The sequence below is a fragment of the Bombina bombina genome, chromosome 6 (assembly GCF_027579735.1).
Source record: "Bombina bombina isolate aBomBom1 chromosome 6, aBomBom1.pri, whole genome shotgun sequence".
Taxonomy (NCBI): Eukaryota; Metazoa; Chordata; class Amphibia; order Anura; family Bombinatoridae; genus Bombina; species Bombina bombina.
This window is the reverse complement of record NC_069504.1, coordinates 849,730,792-849,750,172: the sequence shown is the minus strand read 5'-3', so window position 1 is coordinate 849,750,172 and position 19,381 is coordinate 849,730,792. Positions and strand designations below refer to the sequence as shown.

Sequence of the window (19,381 nt, the reverse complement as noted above, 5' to 3'; positions counted from 1 at the left end):
TAGAAACATTCTAATTAATATATATATTTGTATCTATTATTTATCAATTTACTAAATTCCCTACCACATGAACTATTGAATTTTTTAATAGTATTTGTTAAATCGAATGTTACATTTGAAATTTTGAATGTGGACATTCGATCTAATTATGAACATTCGAATTCGAAAGTGACATTCAAAAACTGTAAATAGCATTCGATTATAGAATTTTTAACAATATTCGTTCTTAACAACATTCGATTATGTAAATCAAATTTCTACAATAACATTCGTTCTAACATTCGAATTTGAATATAAACACATTCGCCCATCCCTAGTCACTATATGTATATAGTAGGCGTATTCCTTATGTGTATCAGTGCCATCCCGTTAACATTATGGTTATACAACAATATATATATTTGCAATGTATTTCAGGTTGTATTCAGTTTTCAACTCACAGTTTATTCCTTATTTCGACATGTTCCACAGATGCAGCCAAATAAGCCATTCAACATCTGTATTGCACAGAGGACTAATACGATGATGCTTGATGCCAAAATGGTTGAAAATAAAATGATATTGAACTCAACCACTCCAGAAGGCTCAACGCATCGAGTCCAGACCTCTTTATGAAATAGATAACTCCTTTCCAAGCTGTGGAGAGAAAATAGGAGAGACATAGTCAGAATGAGAATATGAGAAGAAAAGAGGATGAAGGAAAAAAAAGAGCAAGTGACAAAAATGTGGATGAGACAGAAGAATGGAGGCTCTGGAAAAGAAGAAAGGTGATGCTTTCAGTATTGCAGTTGGGAATGGCATAGACTGATTAAGTAGGAGATGTATGAAGAAGAATAAATGTATATTCTAGATAGTTGAATTTATTTCTTCTGACAAAACCAGGATTTAAGTATATAATAAAATCTTATATCCCTTGTTAACCCCTTCACTGCCGGGACTTTCAGAGAAAAACTCAATTTAAACAGAAGTAGAGCCTTGTTTTTTTATTTTCCTGTCAAAACTATATATTTGTTTTAAGTAGACAACCCAAGGTATTGATCTAGGCCCATTTTGGTATATTTCATATCACCATTTCTCCGCCAAATGCGATCATATAGAGCAAATAAATCATTAACTTTTTCACAAACTTTGGTTTTCTCACTGAAATTATTTACATACTACTTGTGCAATCATGGCACAAATGGTTGTAAAAGCTTCTCTGGGATCCCCTTTGTTCAGAAATAGCAGACATATATGGCTTTGCCATTTCTTTTTGGTAATTAGAAGGTTGCTAATTGCAGCTTCGCACCACACTTCTATGATTCCTGGCAGTGAAGGGGTTAATTAGATAGCTTGTTAAGGTTAGTTTTAGGTTTAGTGTAGAGATTACCCCCCACCTGACACTTTCCACCCCCTGTTCCCTAGATAATCCATCCCAAACAGCTCTCTTCCCTCCCTCACCCCCCACTGGTCACTGCCATCTTGGGTACTGGCAGACAGTCTGCCAGTATGACATTTTTTTATTTTTTTAATATTAAATATTTTTTATTTATTTTTTATATTTTCTGCAGTGTAGGTTCCCACCCTACCCTCCAACCTCCCTGATTCCCCCTCCCTCCTCTAACTAGTGCCACTATCTTAGGTACTGACAGCTGTCTGCCAGTACCTATAAAAAACACTTTTTTTGTTATTTTTTTAAATTACATTTTTTTATATTTTCTTAACTGTAGTGGCCCCCCCCGCTCTTGCATTTGTTAGTTGGGGACCCCCTCACACCCACATCTTTTTTCCATAGTGTAACTCCCCGAGTTCCCATCCCTCCCTCCCTCTCCATTTATTTATTTATTTATTTTTGTCCATCCCACTGTGCTGCCCACCCACCTCCCGGATTCCCTCCCGCTGGAACCAGCACACAGTGACACAGACAGACAGTGTCACTGTGTGTAACAATCTGGCATCTGCCCTTATATGGAAACGGAGCACTGATAGCACTCCAGTTCCATATGTGGGCATATACCTGGAGCTCAGGAACTCCAGCTATCGACTGTAACTTAACAGCCAAGACTGCTGGAGCTTCCTGGGCTTAAATAAAGGGGTAAAGGAGTTAAATAAAGAGTACTTAGCACTCCTTGGGTCTCACAAATGTATTATACCAGTAGCACTTTATTAATATTTTTATTGTTATTATTATTACTATCATTATTATAATTTATTTGTACATAGCCACACAATTCTGTAGCCTTTTGCTGGAATAATACATTTGTGAAAATCCTGAGCTGTCCTAAGTGCACTTTCTAAAAATGTATCAGATAAAATAAACTAACACAGCGAGTCTTGTCGGTATAGCTGTACCGCAAGCATTTTAGCCTGTAACGCAACAGCAATCCTGCACTTAAAAAAATGAAGTTGTGCAGTGAGGTTAAAATGCTTGCATTCCAGTCTATACCGACATGATCCGTTCCGCAATCAGAGACCAGTAGTTATGAGTTTTGCACAACAAAGCTGTTACACAAAACTCATAACTAAAGTGTTACACAGTACAATAACACCTATAAACTACCTATTAACCCCTAAACCGAGGCCCTCCCGCATTGCAAACACTATATTAAACTTATTAACCCCTAATCTGCCGCTCCCCGACATCACCCACACTATAATAAAGATATTAAGCCCTATTCTGCCCCTTCCCGACATCACCGCCACTAAATAAAGTTTTTAACCCCTAAACCTCTGGCCTCCCACATCACCGCCAAAAAAAATAAACCTAGTAACCCCTAAACCGCCAGCCCCCCATATCTCAAAAAAACTAAACTATTAACCCCTAAACCTAACAAACCCATAACTTTAAATTAAAATTACAATATCCCTATCTTAAAATAAATAAAAACCTATCTGTGAAATTAAAAAACCTAAGTTTAAACTATATATTAAACTAACATTACTATTATACTAAAATTAAAATAACTACAAATTAAATAAACTAAATTACACATTAAAAAAAAACTAACACTACTAAAATATTTTAAATCTACAATTACAAAAAATAAAAAACACTAAATTACAAAAAATAACAAGCGAAATTATCCAAAATAAAAACAATTAAACCTTATCTAATAGCCCTATAAAAATAAAAAAGCCCCCTCAAAATAAAAAACCCTACCCTACAATAAACTACCACAATAAACTACCAATAGCCCTTAAAATGGCCTTTTGTAGGGCATTGCCCTAAAGAAATCAGCTCTTTTCCCTAAAAAAAAAATAGACCCCCCCAACAATAAAACCTACCACCCAACCAACCCCCCCAAAATAAAAACCTAACTCCAACAAAAACCTAAGCTACCCATTGCCTTGAAAAGGGCATTTGTATGGGTATTGCCCTTAAAAGGGCATTCAGCCATTCAGCTCTTTTTCATTGCCCTGAAAAGGGCATTTAGCTCTTTTAAGATAGCCCAAACCCTAATCTAAAAAAAAAAAACACCCCAAAAAAGTTTAAAAACACTAACCCCCGAAGATCCACTTACGGTTTTTGAAGTCCGGACATCCAGGTGGTGAGAAGTCCTCATCCAGGCGGGCGAGAAGGCCTCATCCAGGCAGCGAGGTCTTCATCTAGGTGGCGAGGTCTTCATCCATCCAGGCGGCATCTTCTATCTTTATCCAGGCGGTATCTTCTATCTTCATCCCAGCGGCGCGGAACGGGTCCATCGTTTAAGACATCCGGCGCGGAGCGTCCTCTTCATACGGTTGCCGCCGTACACTGAATCTTCAATGCAAGGGAGCTGTTTCAAAATGGCGTTCCTTGCATTCCTATTGGCTAATTTGATTTTTGAAATTCAAATCAGCCGATAGGATGAGAGCTACTGAAATACTATTGGCTGTTCAAATCAGCCAATAGGATGAGAGCTACTGAAATTCTATTGACTGATTTGAATAGCCAATAGAATTTCAGTAGCTCTCATCCTATTGGCTGATTTGAACAGCCAATAGGATTTCAGTAGCTCTCATCCTATTGGCTGATTTGAATTTAAAAATCAAATCAGCCAATAGGAATGCAAGGGACGCCATTTTGAAAAGGCTCCCTTGCATTGAAGATTCAGTGTACGGCGGTGACCCTATGAAGAGGACGCTCTGCGCTGGATCTCTTCAAGGATGGACCCACTCTGCGCCACCAGGATGAAGATAGAAGACGCCTCCGGGATGAAGAAAGAAGATGCAGCCAGGATGGATGAAGACCTCACCGCCTGGATGAAGACTTCTCGCCACCTGGATATCCGGACTTCAAAAACTGTAGTGGATCGTCGGGGGTTAGTGTTAGGTTTTTTTAAACTTTTTTTGGGTGTTTTTTTTTTAGATTAGGGATTGGGCTATCTTAAAAGAGCTAAATGCCCTTTTTAGGGCAATGAAAAAGAGCTAAATGCCCTTTTAAGGGCAATGCCCATACAATGGGTAACAGGGTTTTTTTTAGAGTTAGGTTTTTTATTTTGGGGAGTTGGTTGGGTGGTGGGTTTTACTGTTGAGGGGGTCTTTGTTTTTTTTTTCAGGGAAAAGAGCTGATTTCTTTAGCACAATGTCCTACAAAAGGTCCTTTTAAGGGCTATTGGTAGTTTATTGTAGGCTAGGTTTTTTTATTTTGGGGGGGCTTTTTTATTTTTATAGGGCTATTAGATTAGGTGTAATTGTTTTTATTTTGGATAATTTCATTTGTTATTTTTCATAATTTAGTGTTTTTTATTTTTTGTAATTTAGTATTTTTTGTAATTTAGTATTTTTTATTTTAGATTTATATGTAGATTTAATTTTTTTTAGTAGTGTTAGTGTGTAATTTAGTTTATTTAATTTGTAGTTATTTTAATTTTAGTATAATAGTAACTTTAATATATAGTTTAAACATAGTTTTTTTTTAATTTCACAGTTGTTTTTATTTATTTTAAGATGGGGATATTGTAATTTTAATATAAAGTTAGGGGGTTGTTAGGTTTAGCAGTTAATAGTTTAATTTAGTTTTTTGCGATGTGGGGGGCTGTCGGTTTAGGTTTTAATAGGTTTTTTTAGTGGCGGTGATGTGGGAGGCCAGAGGATTAGGGGTTAATAACTTTATTTAGTGGCGGCGATGTCGGGGAGCAGCAGAATAGGGGGTAATAACTTTATTATAGTGTGGGCGATGTTGGGGTGCGGGGGAATAGGGGTTAATAACTTTATTATAGTGGCGGCGATGTCGGGGAGCTGCAGAATAGGGGGTTAATAACTTTATTTAGGTGGCAGTGATGTTGGGAGCGGCAGATTAGGGGTAAATAACTTTATTTAGGTGTCGTGATGTCGGGAGCAGCAGATTAGGGGTGTTTAGACGTGGGGTTTATATTAGGGTGTTAGGTTTAAACGTAACGTTTTATTCCCCATAGATATCAATGGGGTTGTGTTATGGCGATCACCATTCCGTGCTTCAGGTGTTAGGTTTTTTGCTAACACGCTCTCCCCATTGATGTCTATGGGGAAAGAGTGCACAAGCACGTCAAAGTGGATTTTGCGCGGTATGGAGCTCATCGCAACCATATCACATGCACAAGGCGGCTTTTCAAAAACTTGTAATGGCAGTGCTATGGAGGATAAAATAATGCAACATTTGTTGCGTTCGTTTCACACCCTCTATAGCGCAAAACTTGTAATCTAGGTGATACTGCTAAAAAATTAAAACTTTTGAGTCCATACAGTAAAAATGTCCTGAATAGTGGGAAAAGTGGATTGATATTAAGCAGTTCCCTCATTTTATCAGTGTTATCATGGCGCAATACTGTGTTTCTCAGCAGCTAATCACACAAGTGCATTTACAAGACACTACTTAGAGGAACAGACAAAACTGAGAGATGGATAATGTGAAGATAGGAAGAGGACCCAAGGTCAAATGTTGCCTGAAAAGCCATAACAATGCAATTTTCATAAATATCCATAGTCTACATAATGTCTCCCACCCTCACTCTGGCTCTTACTCATATATTCAACCTTTCCCTTTCTACCGGCTCATTCCCTGCCTCCTTCAAATATGCAAAGGTCACCCCCATCCATCCTCAAAAAACCCTCCCTTGACCCTAACTCTCCTGCAAACTACTGCCCCATATCACTGCTCCCGCTAGCTTCAAAAATCCTTGAAAAACTAGCTTTTGATTGCCTAACCCACTTCCTGTCCTCAAACTCATTGCTCAACCCCCTACAATCTGGCTTTTGTCCTTAATACTTAACTGAGACTGCCCTCACCATGGTTACAAACAATCTCCTTTCTGCTAAAACAAAGGCTACTACTCTATACTCATCTTACTTGACCTCTCTGCTGCCTTTGACACTGTTGACCATCCCATTCTCCTATGGACTCTCAGCTCTCTTTGGCTCTGTGACACTGCCCTCTCCTGGATTCACTCTTATCTCTCTAACAAATACTTCTCCGTCTCTTTTGCTGGTGACTCCTCCTCTCTATTGCCTCTGTCTGTTGGAGTACCTCAAGGCTCTGCCCTGGGTCCTCTACTCTTCTCTATTAACACTTCTACACTGGGTAAACTCATCAACAGCTATTGCTTCAACTATCAGCTCTATGCTGATGATACCCCGATCTACCTTTCCACCCCTGCACTCTCTCCTGTCAATTATCACATCAGCGACTGTTTATCTGACATTTCCTCCTGGATGGCCTCTCACCACCTAAAAATAAAACTACTTCTAATCCCCCACTCTAACTCTACTCCAGTTTCTAATTTTTCCATCACTGTTATCAGTGCCACTATCTCCCCATCACCCCAAGTCCGCTGCCTCAGAGTCACACTTGACTCAAATCTGTCCTTCATTCCCCACATCCAATTGTTCTCTTCATCCTGCCACAACCATCTATGGAATATCTCCAAAATGTGTCCGTTTCTGAGTGCTGAAACTACTAAACAGCTAATCCACTCCCTGGTAATTTGCCGACTTGACTACTGTAATAACTTACTATCTTGCCTCCCTCTCTCCCGCCTCTCTCCCCTTCAATCCATCCTAAATGCATCTGCAAGGCTAAGCCACCTCTTTCGACGCTCTGTTTCTGCTGCACCTCTCTGTGAGTCCCTTCACTGTTTCCCATTCACAGCAGAATTAAATTCAAAATTCTCACCCTGACCTACAAAGCCCTCACCAATGCTGCCCCACCCTATCTCTCCTCACTCATAAACAAATATACTCCAGCCTGCCCCCTAAGATCCAACAATGACCTGCTTCTTGTGTCCTCTACCATCACCTCCTCTCATGCTAGACTACAGGACTTCTCTCGTGCGGCACCAACCCTCTGTAATGCACTTCCTTGAGCTTTCTGACTTTCCCCTAACCTCTCCTCCTTTAAACGTTCCCTAAAGACCTTTTTTTCAGGGAAGCTTTTCACCCGACTCATTAACAAATTAACTTCACTTACCTTACAGTTGCCCTCATCTATCTCCTCACTAATATCATTCTCACCTTTGCAGTCCCTACCTCCTGTTTCCCATCCTCCTACCCATCTAGATTGTAAGTTTCCAGGGAATAGGGCCCTCAATTCCCCCTGTATTTGTCTGTAAAATTTTGTCTCTTATTGTATTGTTTCTCCGTTGTACTTTTATCCTTGTTCTGTTGGTGCTTTATAAATAAAGAATAATAATAAATACAGAATTCCAAAGGAAATCCTTTCTTACAATATTTACCAAAGTTTTCCCAAGCCTTGTAACAAGCTTTATCTAACCTAAACTCAAGATTTATAATCCTAATTAGTATTGTCTGTTCCTCCGCCCCCCTTGATTTCCTCTTTTGGCTAGGCTGTGATGTATAGAGCAGTCCCACCCACTCTCTACATAGGCTTTCTATGGGCTTTAAAGGGACAGGACTTCAATATTGTCAAAGGACACACATGTTGATTAGATGTTCACTGGAATTGTCATACAAAAAAAAAAAGAGTTCATCCAAGTGGGCTGGCATAAAATTGCATTACAAACATTAGTGGGGGCTACTTATCAAGCCGTCTACTTTTCTGGCTTCGCCGGTCCAATACGTCCGCCTAAGCTCGCCTACCTTCGCCGCCGCGGACCTTGAATACGTTCGCCTAAGTTATCAAATAAAGCTGTCAAAAAGCCGCGGGGCGATGAGCAGCGGACTGTGACAGTTATCACTCATCCGATCTCGCTGCCCTTCGGCTTTTTCCCAGCTTTATTGCTAGCCTGTCACTAAGCACTCACACTAAACTACACTGTTCTACCCCCTATACCGGCGCCCCCGGAGGCCCCCGCAACTAAATAAAGTTACTAACCCCTAAACCGCCGCTCCTAGACCCCGCCGCAAGTCTTATAAATGTATTAACCCCTAAACCGCCGCTCCTAGACCCCGCCGCAAGTCTTATAAATGTATTAACCCCTAAACCGCCGCTCCCGGACACCGCTGCCACCTACATTATACCTAGTAACCCCTATCCTGCCCCCCCTACACCGTCGCCCTCTATTATAAAATTATTAACCCCTATCCTGCTGATCCCGCACCTCTCCGCAACTAAATAAATAGTTTAACCCCTAAACCGCCGCTCCATGAACCCGCCGCAACCTATAATAAATTTATTAACCCCTATCCTGCCCCCCACTACGCCGCCGCCACTGTAATAAAATGATTAACCCCTAAACCTAAGTCTAACCCTAACGCCCCCCTAACTTAAATATTAATTAAATAAATCTAAATAAATTAACTCTTATTAACTAAATGAATCCTATTTAAAACTAAATACTTACCTTTAAAATAAACCCTAATATAGCTACAATATAAATAATAATTATATTCTAGCTATCTTAGGATTTATATTTATTTTACAGGTACCTTTCAATTTATTTTAACCATGTACAATAGCTATTAAATAGTTATTAACTATTTAATAGCTTACCTAGCTAAAATAAAGAGAAATGTACCTGTGAAATAAATCCTAACCTAAGTTACAATTACACCTAACACTACACTATACTTTAATAAATTATTCCTATTTAAAAATAAATACTTACCTGTAAAATAAACCCTAAGATAGCTACAATGTAATTAATAATTATATTATAGCTATCTTAGGATTTATATTTATTTTACAGGTAACTTTGTATTTATTTTAGCTAGTTAGAATAGTTATTAAATAGTTATTAACTATTTAATAACTACCTAGCTAAAAGAAATACAAAATTACCTGTAAAATAAATCCTAGCTTAAGTTACAATTAAACCTAATACTACACTATCATTACATTAATTAAATAAATTAACTACAAATAACTACAATGAAATACAATTACATAAACTAACTAAAGTACAAAAAATAAAAAAAGCTAAGTTACAAAAAATAAAAAATTAAGTTACAAACATGTTAAAAATATTACTACAATTTTAAGCTACTTACACCTAATCTAAGCCCCCTAATAAAATAACAAACCCCCCCAAAATAAAAAAAATCCCTACCCTATTCTAAATTACATAAATTTCAAAGCTCTTTTACCTTACCAGCCCTTAAAAGGGCCATTTGTGGGGGCATGCCCCAAAAAGTTCAGCTCTTTTGCCTGTAAAATAAAAATACAACCCCCCCCCCAACATTAAAACCCACCACCCACATACCCCTAATCTAACCCAAACCCCCCTTACAAAAACCTAACACTAATCCCCTGAAGATCATCCTACCTTGAGTCGTCTTCACTCAGCCGAGCCACCGATGGAACTGAAGAGGACATCCGGAGCGGAAGAAGTTAATCCTCCAAGCGGCGCTGAAGAAATCTTCCATCCGATGAAGTCATCATCCAGGCGGCGCTGAAGAAGTCTTCGATCCGGCCGATGTCATCTTCAAAGAGGCGCTGAAGAGGTCTTCTATCCGGGCGAAGTCATCTTCCAAGCCGGGTCTTCAATCTTCCTTCCGCCGACGCGGAACCACCTTCTTCACCGACGGACTACGACGAATGACGGCTCCTTTAAGGGACGTCATCCAAGATGGCGTCCCCTCAATTCCGATTGGCTGATAGGATTCTATCAGCCAATCGGAATTAAGGTAGGAAAATCTGATTGGCTGATGGAATCAGCCAATCAGATTGAGCTCGCATTCTATTGGCTGTTCCGATCAGCCAATAGAATGCGAGCTCAATCTGATTGGCTGATTGGATCAGCCAATCGGATTGAACTTGAATCTGATTGGCTGATTCCATCAGCCAATCAGATTTTCCTACCTTAATTCCGATTGGCTGATAGAATCCTATCAGCCAATCGGAATTGAGGGGACGCCATCTTGGATGACGTCCCTTAAAGGAGCCGTCATTCGTCGTAGTCCGTCGGTGAAGAAGGTGGTTCCGCGTCGGCGGAAGGAAGATTGAAGACCCGGCTTGGAAGATGACTTCGCCCGGATAGAAGACCTCTTCAGCGCCTCTTTGAAGATGACATCGGCCGGATCGAAGACTTCTTCAGCGCCGCCTGGATGATGACTTCATCGGATGGAAGATTTCTTCAGCGCCGCTTGGAGGATTAACTTCTTCCGCTCCGGATGTCCTCTTCAGTTCCATCGGTGGCTCGGCTGAGTGAAGACGACTCAAGGTAGGATGATCTTCAGGGGATTAGTGTTAGGTTTTTGTAAGGGGGGTTTGGGTTAGATTAGGGGTATGTGGGTGGTGGGTTTTAATGTTGGGGGGGGGGGTTGTATTTTTATTTTACAGGCAAAAGAGCTGAACTTTTTGGGGCATGCCCCCACAAATGGCCCTTTTAAGGGCTGGTAAGGTAAAAGAGCTTTGAAATTTATGTAATTTAGAATAGGGTAGGGATTTTTTTTATTTTGGGGGGGTTTGTTATTTTATTAGGGGGCTTAGATTAGGTGTAAGTAGCTTAAAATTGTTGTAATATTTTTAACATGTTTGTAACTTAATTTTTTATTTTTTGTAACTTAGCTTTTTTTTTTTTTTGTACTTTAGTTAGTTTATGTAATTGTATTTCATTGTAGTTATTTGTAGTTAATTTATTTAATTAATGTAATGATAGTGTAGTATTAGGTTTAATTGTAACTTAAGCTAGGATTTATTTTACAGGTAATTTTGTATTTCTTTTAGCTAGGTAGTTATTAAATAGTTAATAACTATTTAATAACTATTCTAACTAGCTAAAATAAATACAAAGTTACCTGTAAAATAAATATAAATCCTAAGATAGCTATAATATAATTATTAATTACATTGTAGCTATCTTAGGGTTTATTTTACAGGTAAGTATTTATTTTTAAATAGGAATAATTTATTAAAGTATAGTGTAGTGTTAGGTGTAATTGTAACTTAGGTTAGGATTTATTTCACAGGTACATTTCTCTTTATTTTAGCTAGGTAAGCTATTAAATAGTTAATAACTATTTAATAGCTATTGTACATGGTTAAAATAAATTGAAAGGTACCTGTAAAATAAAAAAAAATCCTAAGATAGCTAGAATATAATTATTATTTATATTGTAGCTATATTAGGGTTTATTTTAAAGGTAAGTATTTAGTTTTAAATAGGATTCATTTAGTTAATAAGAGTTAATTTATTTAGATTTATTTAATTAATATTTAAGTTAGGGGGCGTTAGGGTTAGGGTTAGGTTTAGGGGTTAATCATTTTATTACAGTGGCGGCGGCATAGTGGGGGGCAGGATAGGGGTTAATAAATTTATTATAGGTGGCGACGGTGTAGGGGGGGCAGGATAGGGGTTAATAAATTTATTATAGGTGGCGACGGTGTAGGGGGGGCAGGATAGGGGTTAATAAATGTATTATAGGTGGCGACGGTGTAGGGGGGGCAGGATAGGGGTTAATACATTTAATATAGGTTGCGGCGGGTTCAGGGAGCGGCGGGTTAGGGGTTAATATGTATAGAGTAGCTTGCGGTGGGCTCCGGGAGCGGCGGTTTAGGGGGTAATAACTTTATTTAGTTGCGGCGGTGTAGGGGGGGTCAGATTAGTGGTGTTTAGACTCGGGGTACATGTTAGGGTGTTAGGTGTAGACAGCTCCCATAGGAATCAATGGGATGTCTGTCAGCAGCGAACTTGTACTTTCGCTATGGTCAGACTCCCATTGATTCCTATGGGATCCGCCGCCTCCAGGCTGGCGCTTTGAAAACCAGGTACGCTGGGCCGTAAAACTGCTGATCGTACCTGCTAGTTTTTTGATAGCTAGCAAAAGTAGTGAGAATGTGCCGCACTTGTGTGCGGAACATCTGGAGTGACGTAAGAATCGATCTGTGTCGGACTGAGTCCGGCGGATCGAAGCTGACGTCACAAAATTCTACTTTTGCCGGTCTCGAGCCTTTGATAACTAAGGCGTATCAGCCTCGCCACAAATACGCTGCGGAATACGCAGCGTATTTGAGGTTGACGGCTTGATAACTACCCCCCAGTATATGCACTAATTTAACCCTTTCACAGATGGATTAAAATTAAAAAGGTACAAATATACTTTTTTAATGGAAAATATATGGCATTTGATTAGTTAAGGTTTACCATCACTTTAACTAGTGCAAGGGCCCTTAATTAGAAGATTGTAAATATGAAGAATAAGCTAGTAATAATTCTGTCTTGCCAGAGGAACTAGATAAGAAATCCAGATTCTCTTGAGCCAGGTGCGAGAGGAATCACATTGTGATTTATGGATTAGCATGGCCTGCAATGTGAGTGCCAGTGCTGTGTTTGGATTAAAAGAAAATCGAAAATCCTAAAAAATTGTAAACTTGTTATCTGGAATGAGCATTTGTAGCTGTAAGTTCAATAATGTAGGCTTAAGCACTTTTAAAGACACTCTCATAACTGTGTTTGGACTTGTCATGCATGGAAGCATGCCCGCTATAAAAAAAAAACTTGTTCACAAAGACGTGATCTTGTTTAAGGGACTCTTAGGAAGATGAAATGTAGCATCATTTCACCGCCAAATGCAAAAATCAAAAATTATATATTTTTTTTTACAAACTTTGGTTTTCTCACTATAATTATTTACATACTGCTTATGCAATCATGGCACAAATGGTATTAAAAGTTTCTGTAGGATCCCTTTTGTTAAAAAATAGCAGATATATATGGCTCTGCCATTGCTTTTTGGTAATTAGAAGGTTGCTAATTGCAGCTGCGCTGCACACTTCTTTTATACCGGCAGTGAAAGGATTAATTAGGTATCTTAAAAGGTTAATTTTAGCATTAGTGTAAAGATTACCCTCCCACCTTACACTTCCCAACCCCTGATCCCTCCCAAGCAGCTCTCTTCCCTCCCACAATCCCCACTGGTCACCCCCATCTTAGGTACTGGCAGACAGTCTGCCAGTATGAAAATATAAGGCTTTTTTTAAATAAAATATTTTTTATTTTATTTTGATATTTTTTGCAATGTAGGATCCCCCCTTACCACCAACCTCCCTGATCCCCCCAAACAACTCTCTAAACCTCCCCCTCTCTAACTACTAGCCGCCATCTTAGGTACTGGCAGCTGTCTGCCAGTACCTTTAATCGTTTTGTTTTTTTTAAATTTTTTTTATTCTTTTTATTCTTTTTTTAAATTATTTTCTGTAGCGTAGTGTCCCCCCCTCCTACGATCATTAGTTAGGGCACCCCACATCCCTTTCTCTGTAGTGTAGGTGCCCCATCCCTTCCTGTCCCTTTATTTATATTTTCTGTAGCGTAGGGCACTCCCGCTCCCTCCCCCCTCCACTGCTGGGATGCCCACCCACACCTTCCGCCGGCACCAGCAATGATCGTTACAGACGGTGACACACACAGTGTCACCATCTGTAACGATCACGCATCTGCCCTCATATGGAACCAAAGCACTGATTGCGATCCGGTTCCAGATGCAGGAGATGCTTGGAGCTTAAGGAACCCCAGCTCTCAGCTGTAATTTAACAGCAAGACTGCTGGTGCTTCCTGAAGCTAAGACATATATTTACATCTTGCGGTACGATGAGTGTCTTATTGAATGAAGGGGTTAGAAGATCATAAAACCTCAACTTTTTTTTTCATTATTTAGATAAAACATGCAATTTTAAACAACTTCCAATTTACTTCTATTGTTTAATTTGCTTCATTCTCTTAGTATCCTTTGTTAAGAAGCATACCTAAGTTGACTGAGGAGCAGCAATGAACTACTGGCAGCTAGTTCTAGATTGGCGGCTGCATATATATGCCTCTTCTCACTGGCTTACCTAATACATTCAGCTAGCTCCCAGTAGCGCACTACTGCTCCTTTAAATATATAATGATGTATACCTGACGGTTTCTTTACTTAAAGGGACATGAAACCCAAAATATTTTTTTCATGATTCAGATAGAGAATACAATTTTAAACAACATTACAATTTACTTCTATTATCTAATTTGCTTAATTCTTTAGGTATCCTTTGTTGAAGAAATAGCAATGCACTTGGGTGAGACAATCACACGAGACATCTAAGTGCAGCCACCAATCAGCAGCTACTGAGCCTATCTAGATATGCTTTTCATCAAAGAATATCAAGAGAATGAAGCAAATTAGATAATAGAAGTAAATTGAAAAGTTGTTTAAAATTGCATGTTCTTTATGAATTATGAAAGAAACAATTTGGGTATCATGTATCTTTAAAACTAATCAAAGTAACTGCTCTTCCTAGTTTTATCTGCAAAAGAAGAAAAAGTTGCCAATCAGCTTACACTTTACTTTTGCTATGATGTTATGGGATTTTGCGTAATCTCCGGGAGCAAGCATCTGGATTGGATGCTTAAAGTCCCTCTACAATGGAATGTTGCTACTGGAGACTTTTGAGTTTAAGATATCTTTCATTTTTGTTATGTTTTCTAGACAGTCTTTTACATATACACTGTATCACTTGAAAGTGATACAGCATTTGGATAAGATGTCCCTTTAAGATATACTTTAAAAGAACAATCACTTTTAAATATATCCCATTGCTTTGTTTTGCTTAATTATTAGTAGTGTTCTGCCGAGATTATTGTTTTTTGTGTGTTACTGTCCTAACATGTTCTGCACATCCCTTTGAGTTGCCAGCTGTCTTCCACATAATTTCTGGACAAAGCCAGTGATCAAAAGAAAGATAGTTAGAGACAAGGATCAGACCTCACATCAGATGCCCCCCATGAAGCCCCTGTGAGCAATATGCCCATTTTAGACCTTAGATTAGATTCCATTGTTAAAAGAACCTGACAGTGGCACTACCCATATCAAACCTCAGATCACACCCGAGGCCCTGTATCCCATTTTGTCCATAAGCTCACATCAGACTTAAAGTGATGGCAAACTCTCCCTTTTATAAAAACAGATCTGGAATATTAGTGATATTTTAGATGGAGTTTAATTCATCAGTTGTAATGAAGATTTGCTATAACTTACTTTTTAATATAGATATAAAAATTCAAATGCCCGGCACTTCAAAAGTCATATTTTTTGTGATTTAAAGATTTAAACTGTTCTCCAATCAGAGCTCTCACATTTAGGCACTTTTTTGTAGCTAAATGGCTGATTGGAGAACAGTTCAAACAGTTAGCTCACAGAAAAAAATGGTTTTTGAAGTGGGCGGGGTGTTTGAATTTTATATCTATTGCTAACATTCCTGATCTGTTTTTATAAAGAGGAGATTTTACCATCACTTTAAGAATTGATTAAATACTACTAGACTGTCTGCTTAAATACTGGTCATCTTTTCAAGTTTTTAGACACAATCAGACAATCAGTCCCACAATGTACCCCACCTCCACAACAAATGTGTTGGATATCCTATATTTAAGTCATTAAAGAATCAGCACTTATGACTCATAATAGCATTCATCTGTATCCATTATTCAGGTGTATACTATAAAAATTAGAAGACCTGACCTTTTGATTTCTAGGAAAACAATACTATGTTATTTGCAAAATTATAGGATGTATTTCATGGTTGGATGATGCTGTATATGGTAATATTAATCTCTTTTTCTTGGTGTTGTGGTAATAAGTGAATTAATATTTGCAATGATATGAGAAGTTTGGAAGGATGTGTAAAAATATATAGAATATTATTGAGATGCCACTTTTGTAAGCTGAAATTGATGGTGTCATCTGTAAACTTACTTCAGATATTCCAGATCAATTTTGAATGGAATTACCCAGTCAATGCGCCCATTTATGAACTGGTATAGGCAGCGTGGTCCATTTATCAAACCCAGAATCGATACAACAACTCCATACAGTCCCCCTATAACTCCCACAGCAGCAAGTATAATGGAGAGGAACATCTGGAGACAAGAGAGCACATTTGTTTTATTCACATACGATATATATATATATATATATATATACACACACAAGCACACACACAGGCGTACCTCATTTTATTGCACTTCACTTTATTGCACTTCGCATATATTACGTTTTTTATAAATTGAAGGTTTGTGGCAACCCTGCGTCAAGCAAATCTGTCTGCGCCATTTTTCCAACATATATACACTTATAAACACATAAAAAGTTTTACATATGTATATATATACAGTATATATATATATATATATATATATATATATAAGATCTAGGAAAGGAAGGGCACTCTCAGGATTTATATACCTCAAAGTTAGTTTATTGTTTATAACAACAACGTTAGAAAGTCATAAGGATAGGTCGACGTTTTGGCTTACATAGAAGCCTTCATCAAGACAGATGAACAACTCACAACGGCGACTTGCAGCCGCACACAACACCACCAGCAAAACATTCATTCTGTTTTGCTGGTGGTGTTGTGTGCGGCTGCAAGTCGCCGCTGTGAGTTGTTCATCTGTCTTGATGAAAGCTTCTATGTAAGCCGAAACGTCGACCTATCCTTATGACTTTCTAACGTTGTTGTTATAAACAATAAACTAACTTTGATGTATATAAATCCTGAGAGTGCCCTCCCTTTCCTAGCTCTTAACTACAATCCATTGAGGATTGCACCCAGGTGCTTCATTATTAGTTGAAGCTGGAGTGCTGGAACACGTGCTAATTGGATTATATATATATATATATATATACACACACATTATTTATAGACAGGATCCCACACTCACTGCTTAAGTCCAGCTCCCGGGGTGCACTTTAAACCATTAGTATAGAAAGAACATAAGAAAGGCACTCTCCGTATGTTTAGTGTAATAACTTTACTTGGATGAACGTTTTCGGGGTGACCCCGAAAACGTTCATCCAAGTAAAGTTATTACACTAAACATACGGAGAGTGCCTTTCTTATGTTCTTTCTATATATATATATATATATATATATATATATATATATATATATATATATATATATATATATATATATATATATATATATATATATATATATATATACACACATACATACACACATACATACACACACAACCCCAGCAAAAAGATTCTGACGCGCTGAAGGCTCAGATAATGGTTAGTATTTTTTTGCAATAAAGCATTTTTTAATTTAGGTATGTAGATTGTTTTTTAGATAATAATGCTATTGAGTATAGCATAGTGTAAACAAAACTTTTATATCCACTGGGAAGCGAAATAATTTGTGTGACTTGCTTTGTTGCTGTGGTCTGGAACCGAACCTGCAATATCTCAGAGGTATGCCTTTATATATAAACACACACACACGCATGCATACATGCATACATGCAGAATCATACGCATAAAAAAGGGGATTTGTTCATTTCAAATGGAACTTTCTTAAATAATTTTAATTTTTACTACTGCTATTATTTTCTTCTTTATGATTATCATATCCTAAATTGTTAGAACCTGTAAGCATTTTAATAAAGAAAAATGAAAAAAGCAAAAAGACACAAAAAGGCAAACGGCTAGATTTGGAGTTTTGTCGGTAACGACCCGAAAAACTAACGCCGGCTTTTTTCTGGCCGCACCATAAAATTAACTCTGGTATTGAGAGTCCACAAAAAGGCTGCGTTAGGCTCCAAAAAAGGAGCGTAGAGCATTTTTAACGCAGCTTCAACTCTCGATACCAGAGTTGCTTACGCAAGCGGCCAGCCTCAAAAACGTGTTCGTGCACGATTCCCCCATAGGAAACAATGGGGCTGTTTGAGCTGAAAAAAAACCTAACACCTGCAAAAAAGCCGCGTTCAGCTCCTAACGCAGCCCCATTGTTTGCTATGCGGTAACACTTCTACGTCTGCACCTAACACTCTAACATGTACCCCGAGTCTAAACACCCCTAGCCTTACACTTATTAACCCCTATTCTGCCGCCCCCGCTATCGCTGACCCCTGCATATTATTATTAACCCCTAATCTGCCGCTCCGTAAACCGCCGCTACTTACATTATCCCTATGTACCCCTAATCTGCTGCCCTAACATCGCCGACCCCTATATTATATTTATTAACCCTAATCTGCCCCCCACAACGTCGCCTCCACCTGCCTACACTTATTAACCCCTAATCTGCCGACCGGACCTGAGCGCTACTATAATAAAGTTATTAACCCCTAATCCGCCTCACTAACCCTATAATAAATAGTATTAACCCCTAATCTGCCCTCCCTAACATCGCCGACACCTAACTTCAATTATTAACCCCTAATCTGCCGACTGGAGTGCACCGCTATTCTAATAAATGGATTAACCCCTAAAGCTAAGTCTAACCCTAACACTAACACCCCCCTAACTTAAATATAATTTAAATCTAACGAAATTAATTAACTCTTATTAAATAAATTATTCCTATTTAAAGATAAATACTTACCTGGATTAATATTTATTTTACAGGTAACTTTGTATTTATTTTAACCAGGTACAATAGCTATTAAATAGTTAAGAACTATTTAATAGTTAAAATAGTTAAAATAATTACAAATTTACCTGTAAAAGAAATCCTAACCTAAGTTACAATTAAACCTAACACTACACTATCAATAAATTAATTAAATAAACTACCTACAATTACCTACAATTTACCTAACACTACACTATCAATAAATTAATTAAATACAATTCCTACAAATAAATACAATTACATAAACTTGCTAAAGTACAAAAAATAAAAAAGAGCTAAGTTACAAAAAAATAAAAATATTTACAAACATAAGAAAAATATTACAACAATTTTAAACTAATTACACCTACTCTAAGCCCCCTAATAAAATAACAAAGCCCCCCAAAATAAAAAAATGCCCTACCCTATTCTAAATTACTAAAGTTCAAAGCTCTTTTACCTTACCAGCCCTGAACAGGGCCCTTTGCGGGGCATGCCCCAAGAAGTTCAGCTCTTTTGCCTGTAAAAAATAAAATACAATACCCAAGCCCCCCAACATTACAACCCACCACCCACATACCCCTAATCTAACCCAAACCCCCCTTAAATAAACCTAACACTAAGCCCCTGAAGATCTTCCTACCTTGTCTTCACCTCACCGGGTTCAACGATCTG

At 38.1% G+C, this 19,381-nt stretch overlaps 1 protein-coding gene across 1 annotated transcript in view; it reads right to left on the bottom strand.

Moving 5' to 3' along the window:
- Positions 1-443: 443 nt before the first annotated feature.
- LOC128664664 (transmembrane 4 L6 family member 5-like) overlaps positions 444-19,381 on the bottom strand; it is a 33,942-nt gene continuing 15,004 nt past the window's right edge. Inside the window, exons 3-4 of the mRNA XM_053719474.1 lie at positions 16,060-16,223; positions 444-636 (exon numbers count right to left, since the gene is read on the bottom strand). Of these exons, the coding sequence (XP_053575449.1) occupies positions 444-636; positions 16,060-16,223 (357 nt within the window). The remainder of the gene's footprint in view (positions 637-16,059; positions 16,224-19,381) is intronic.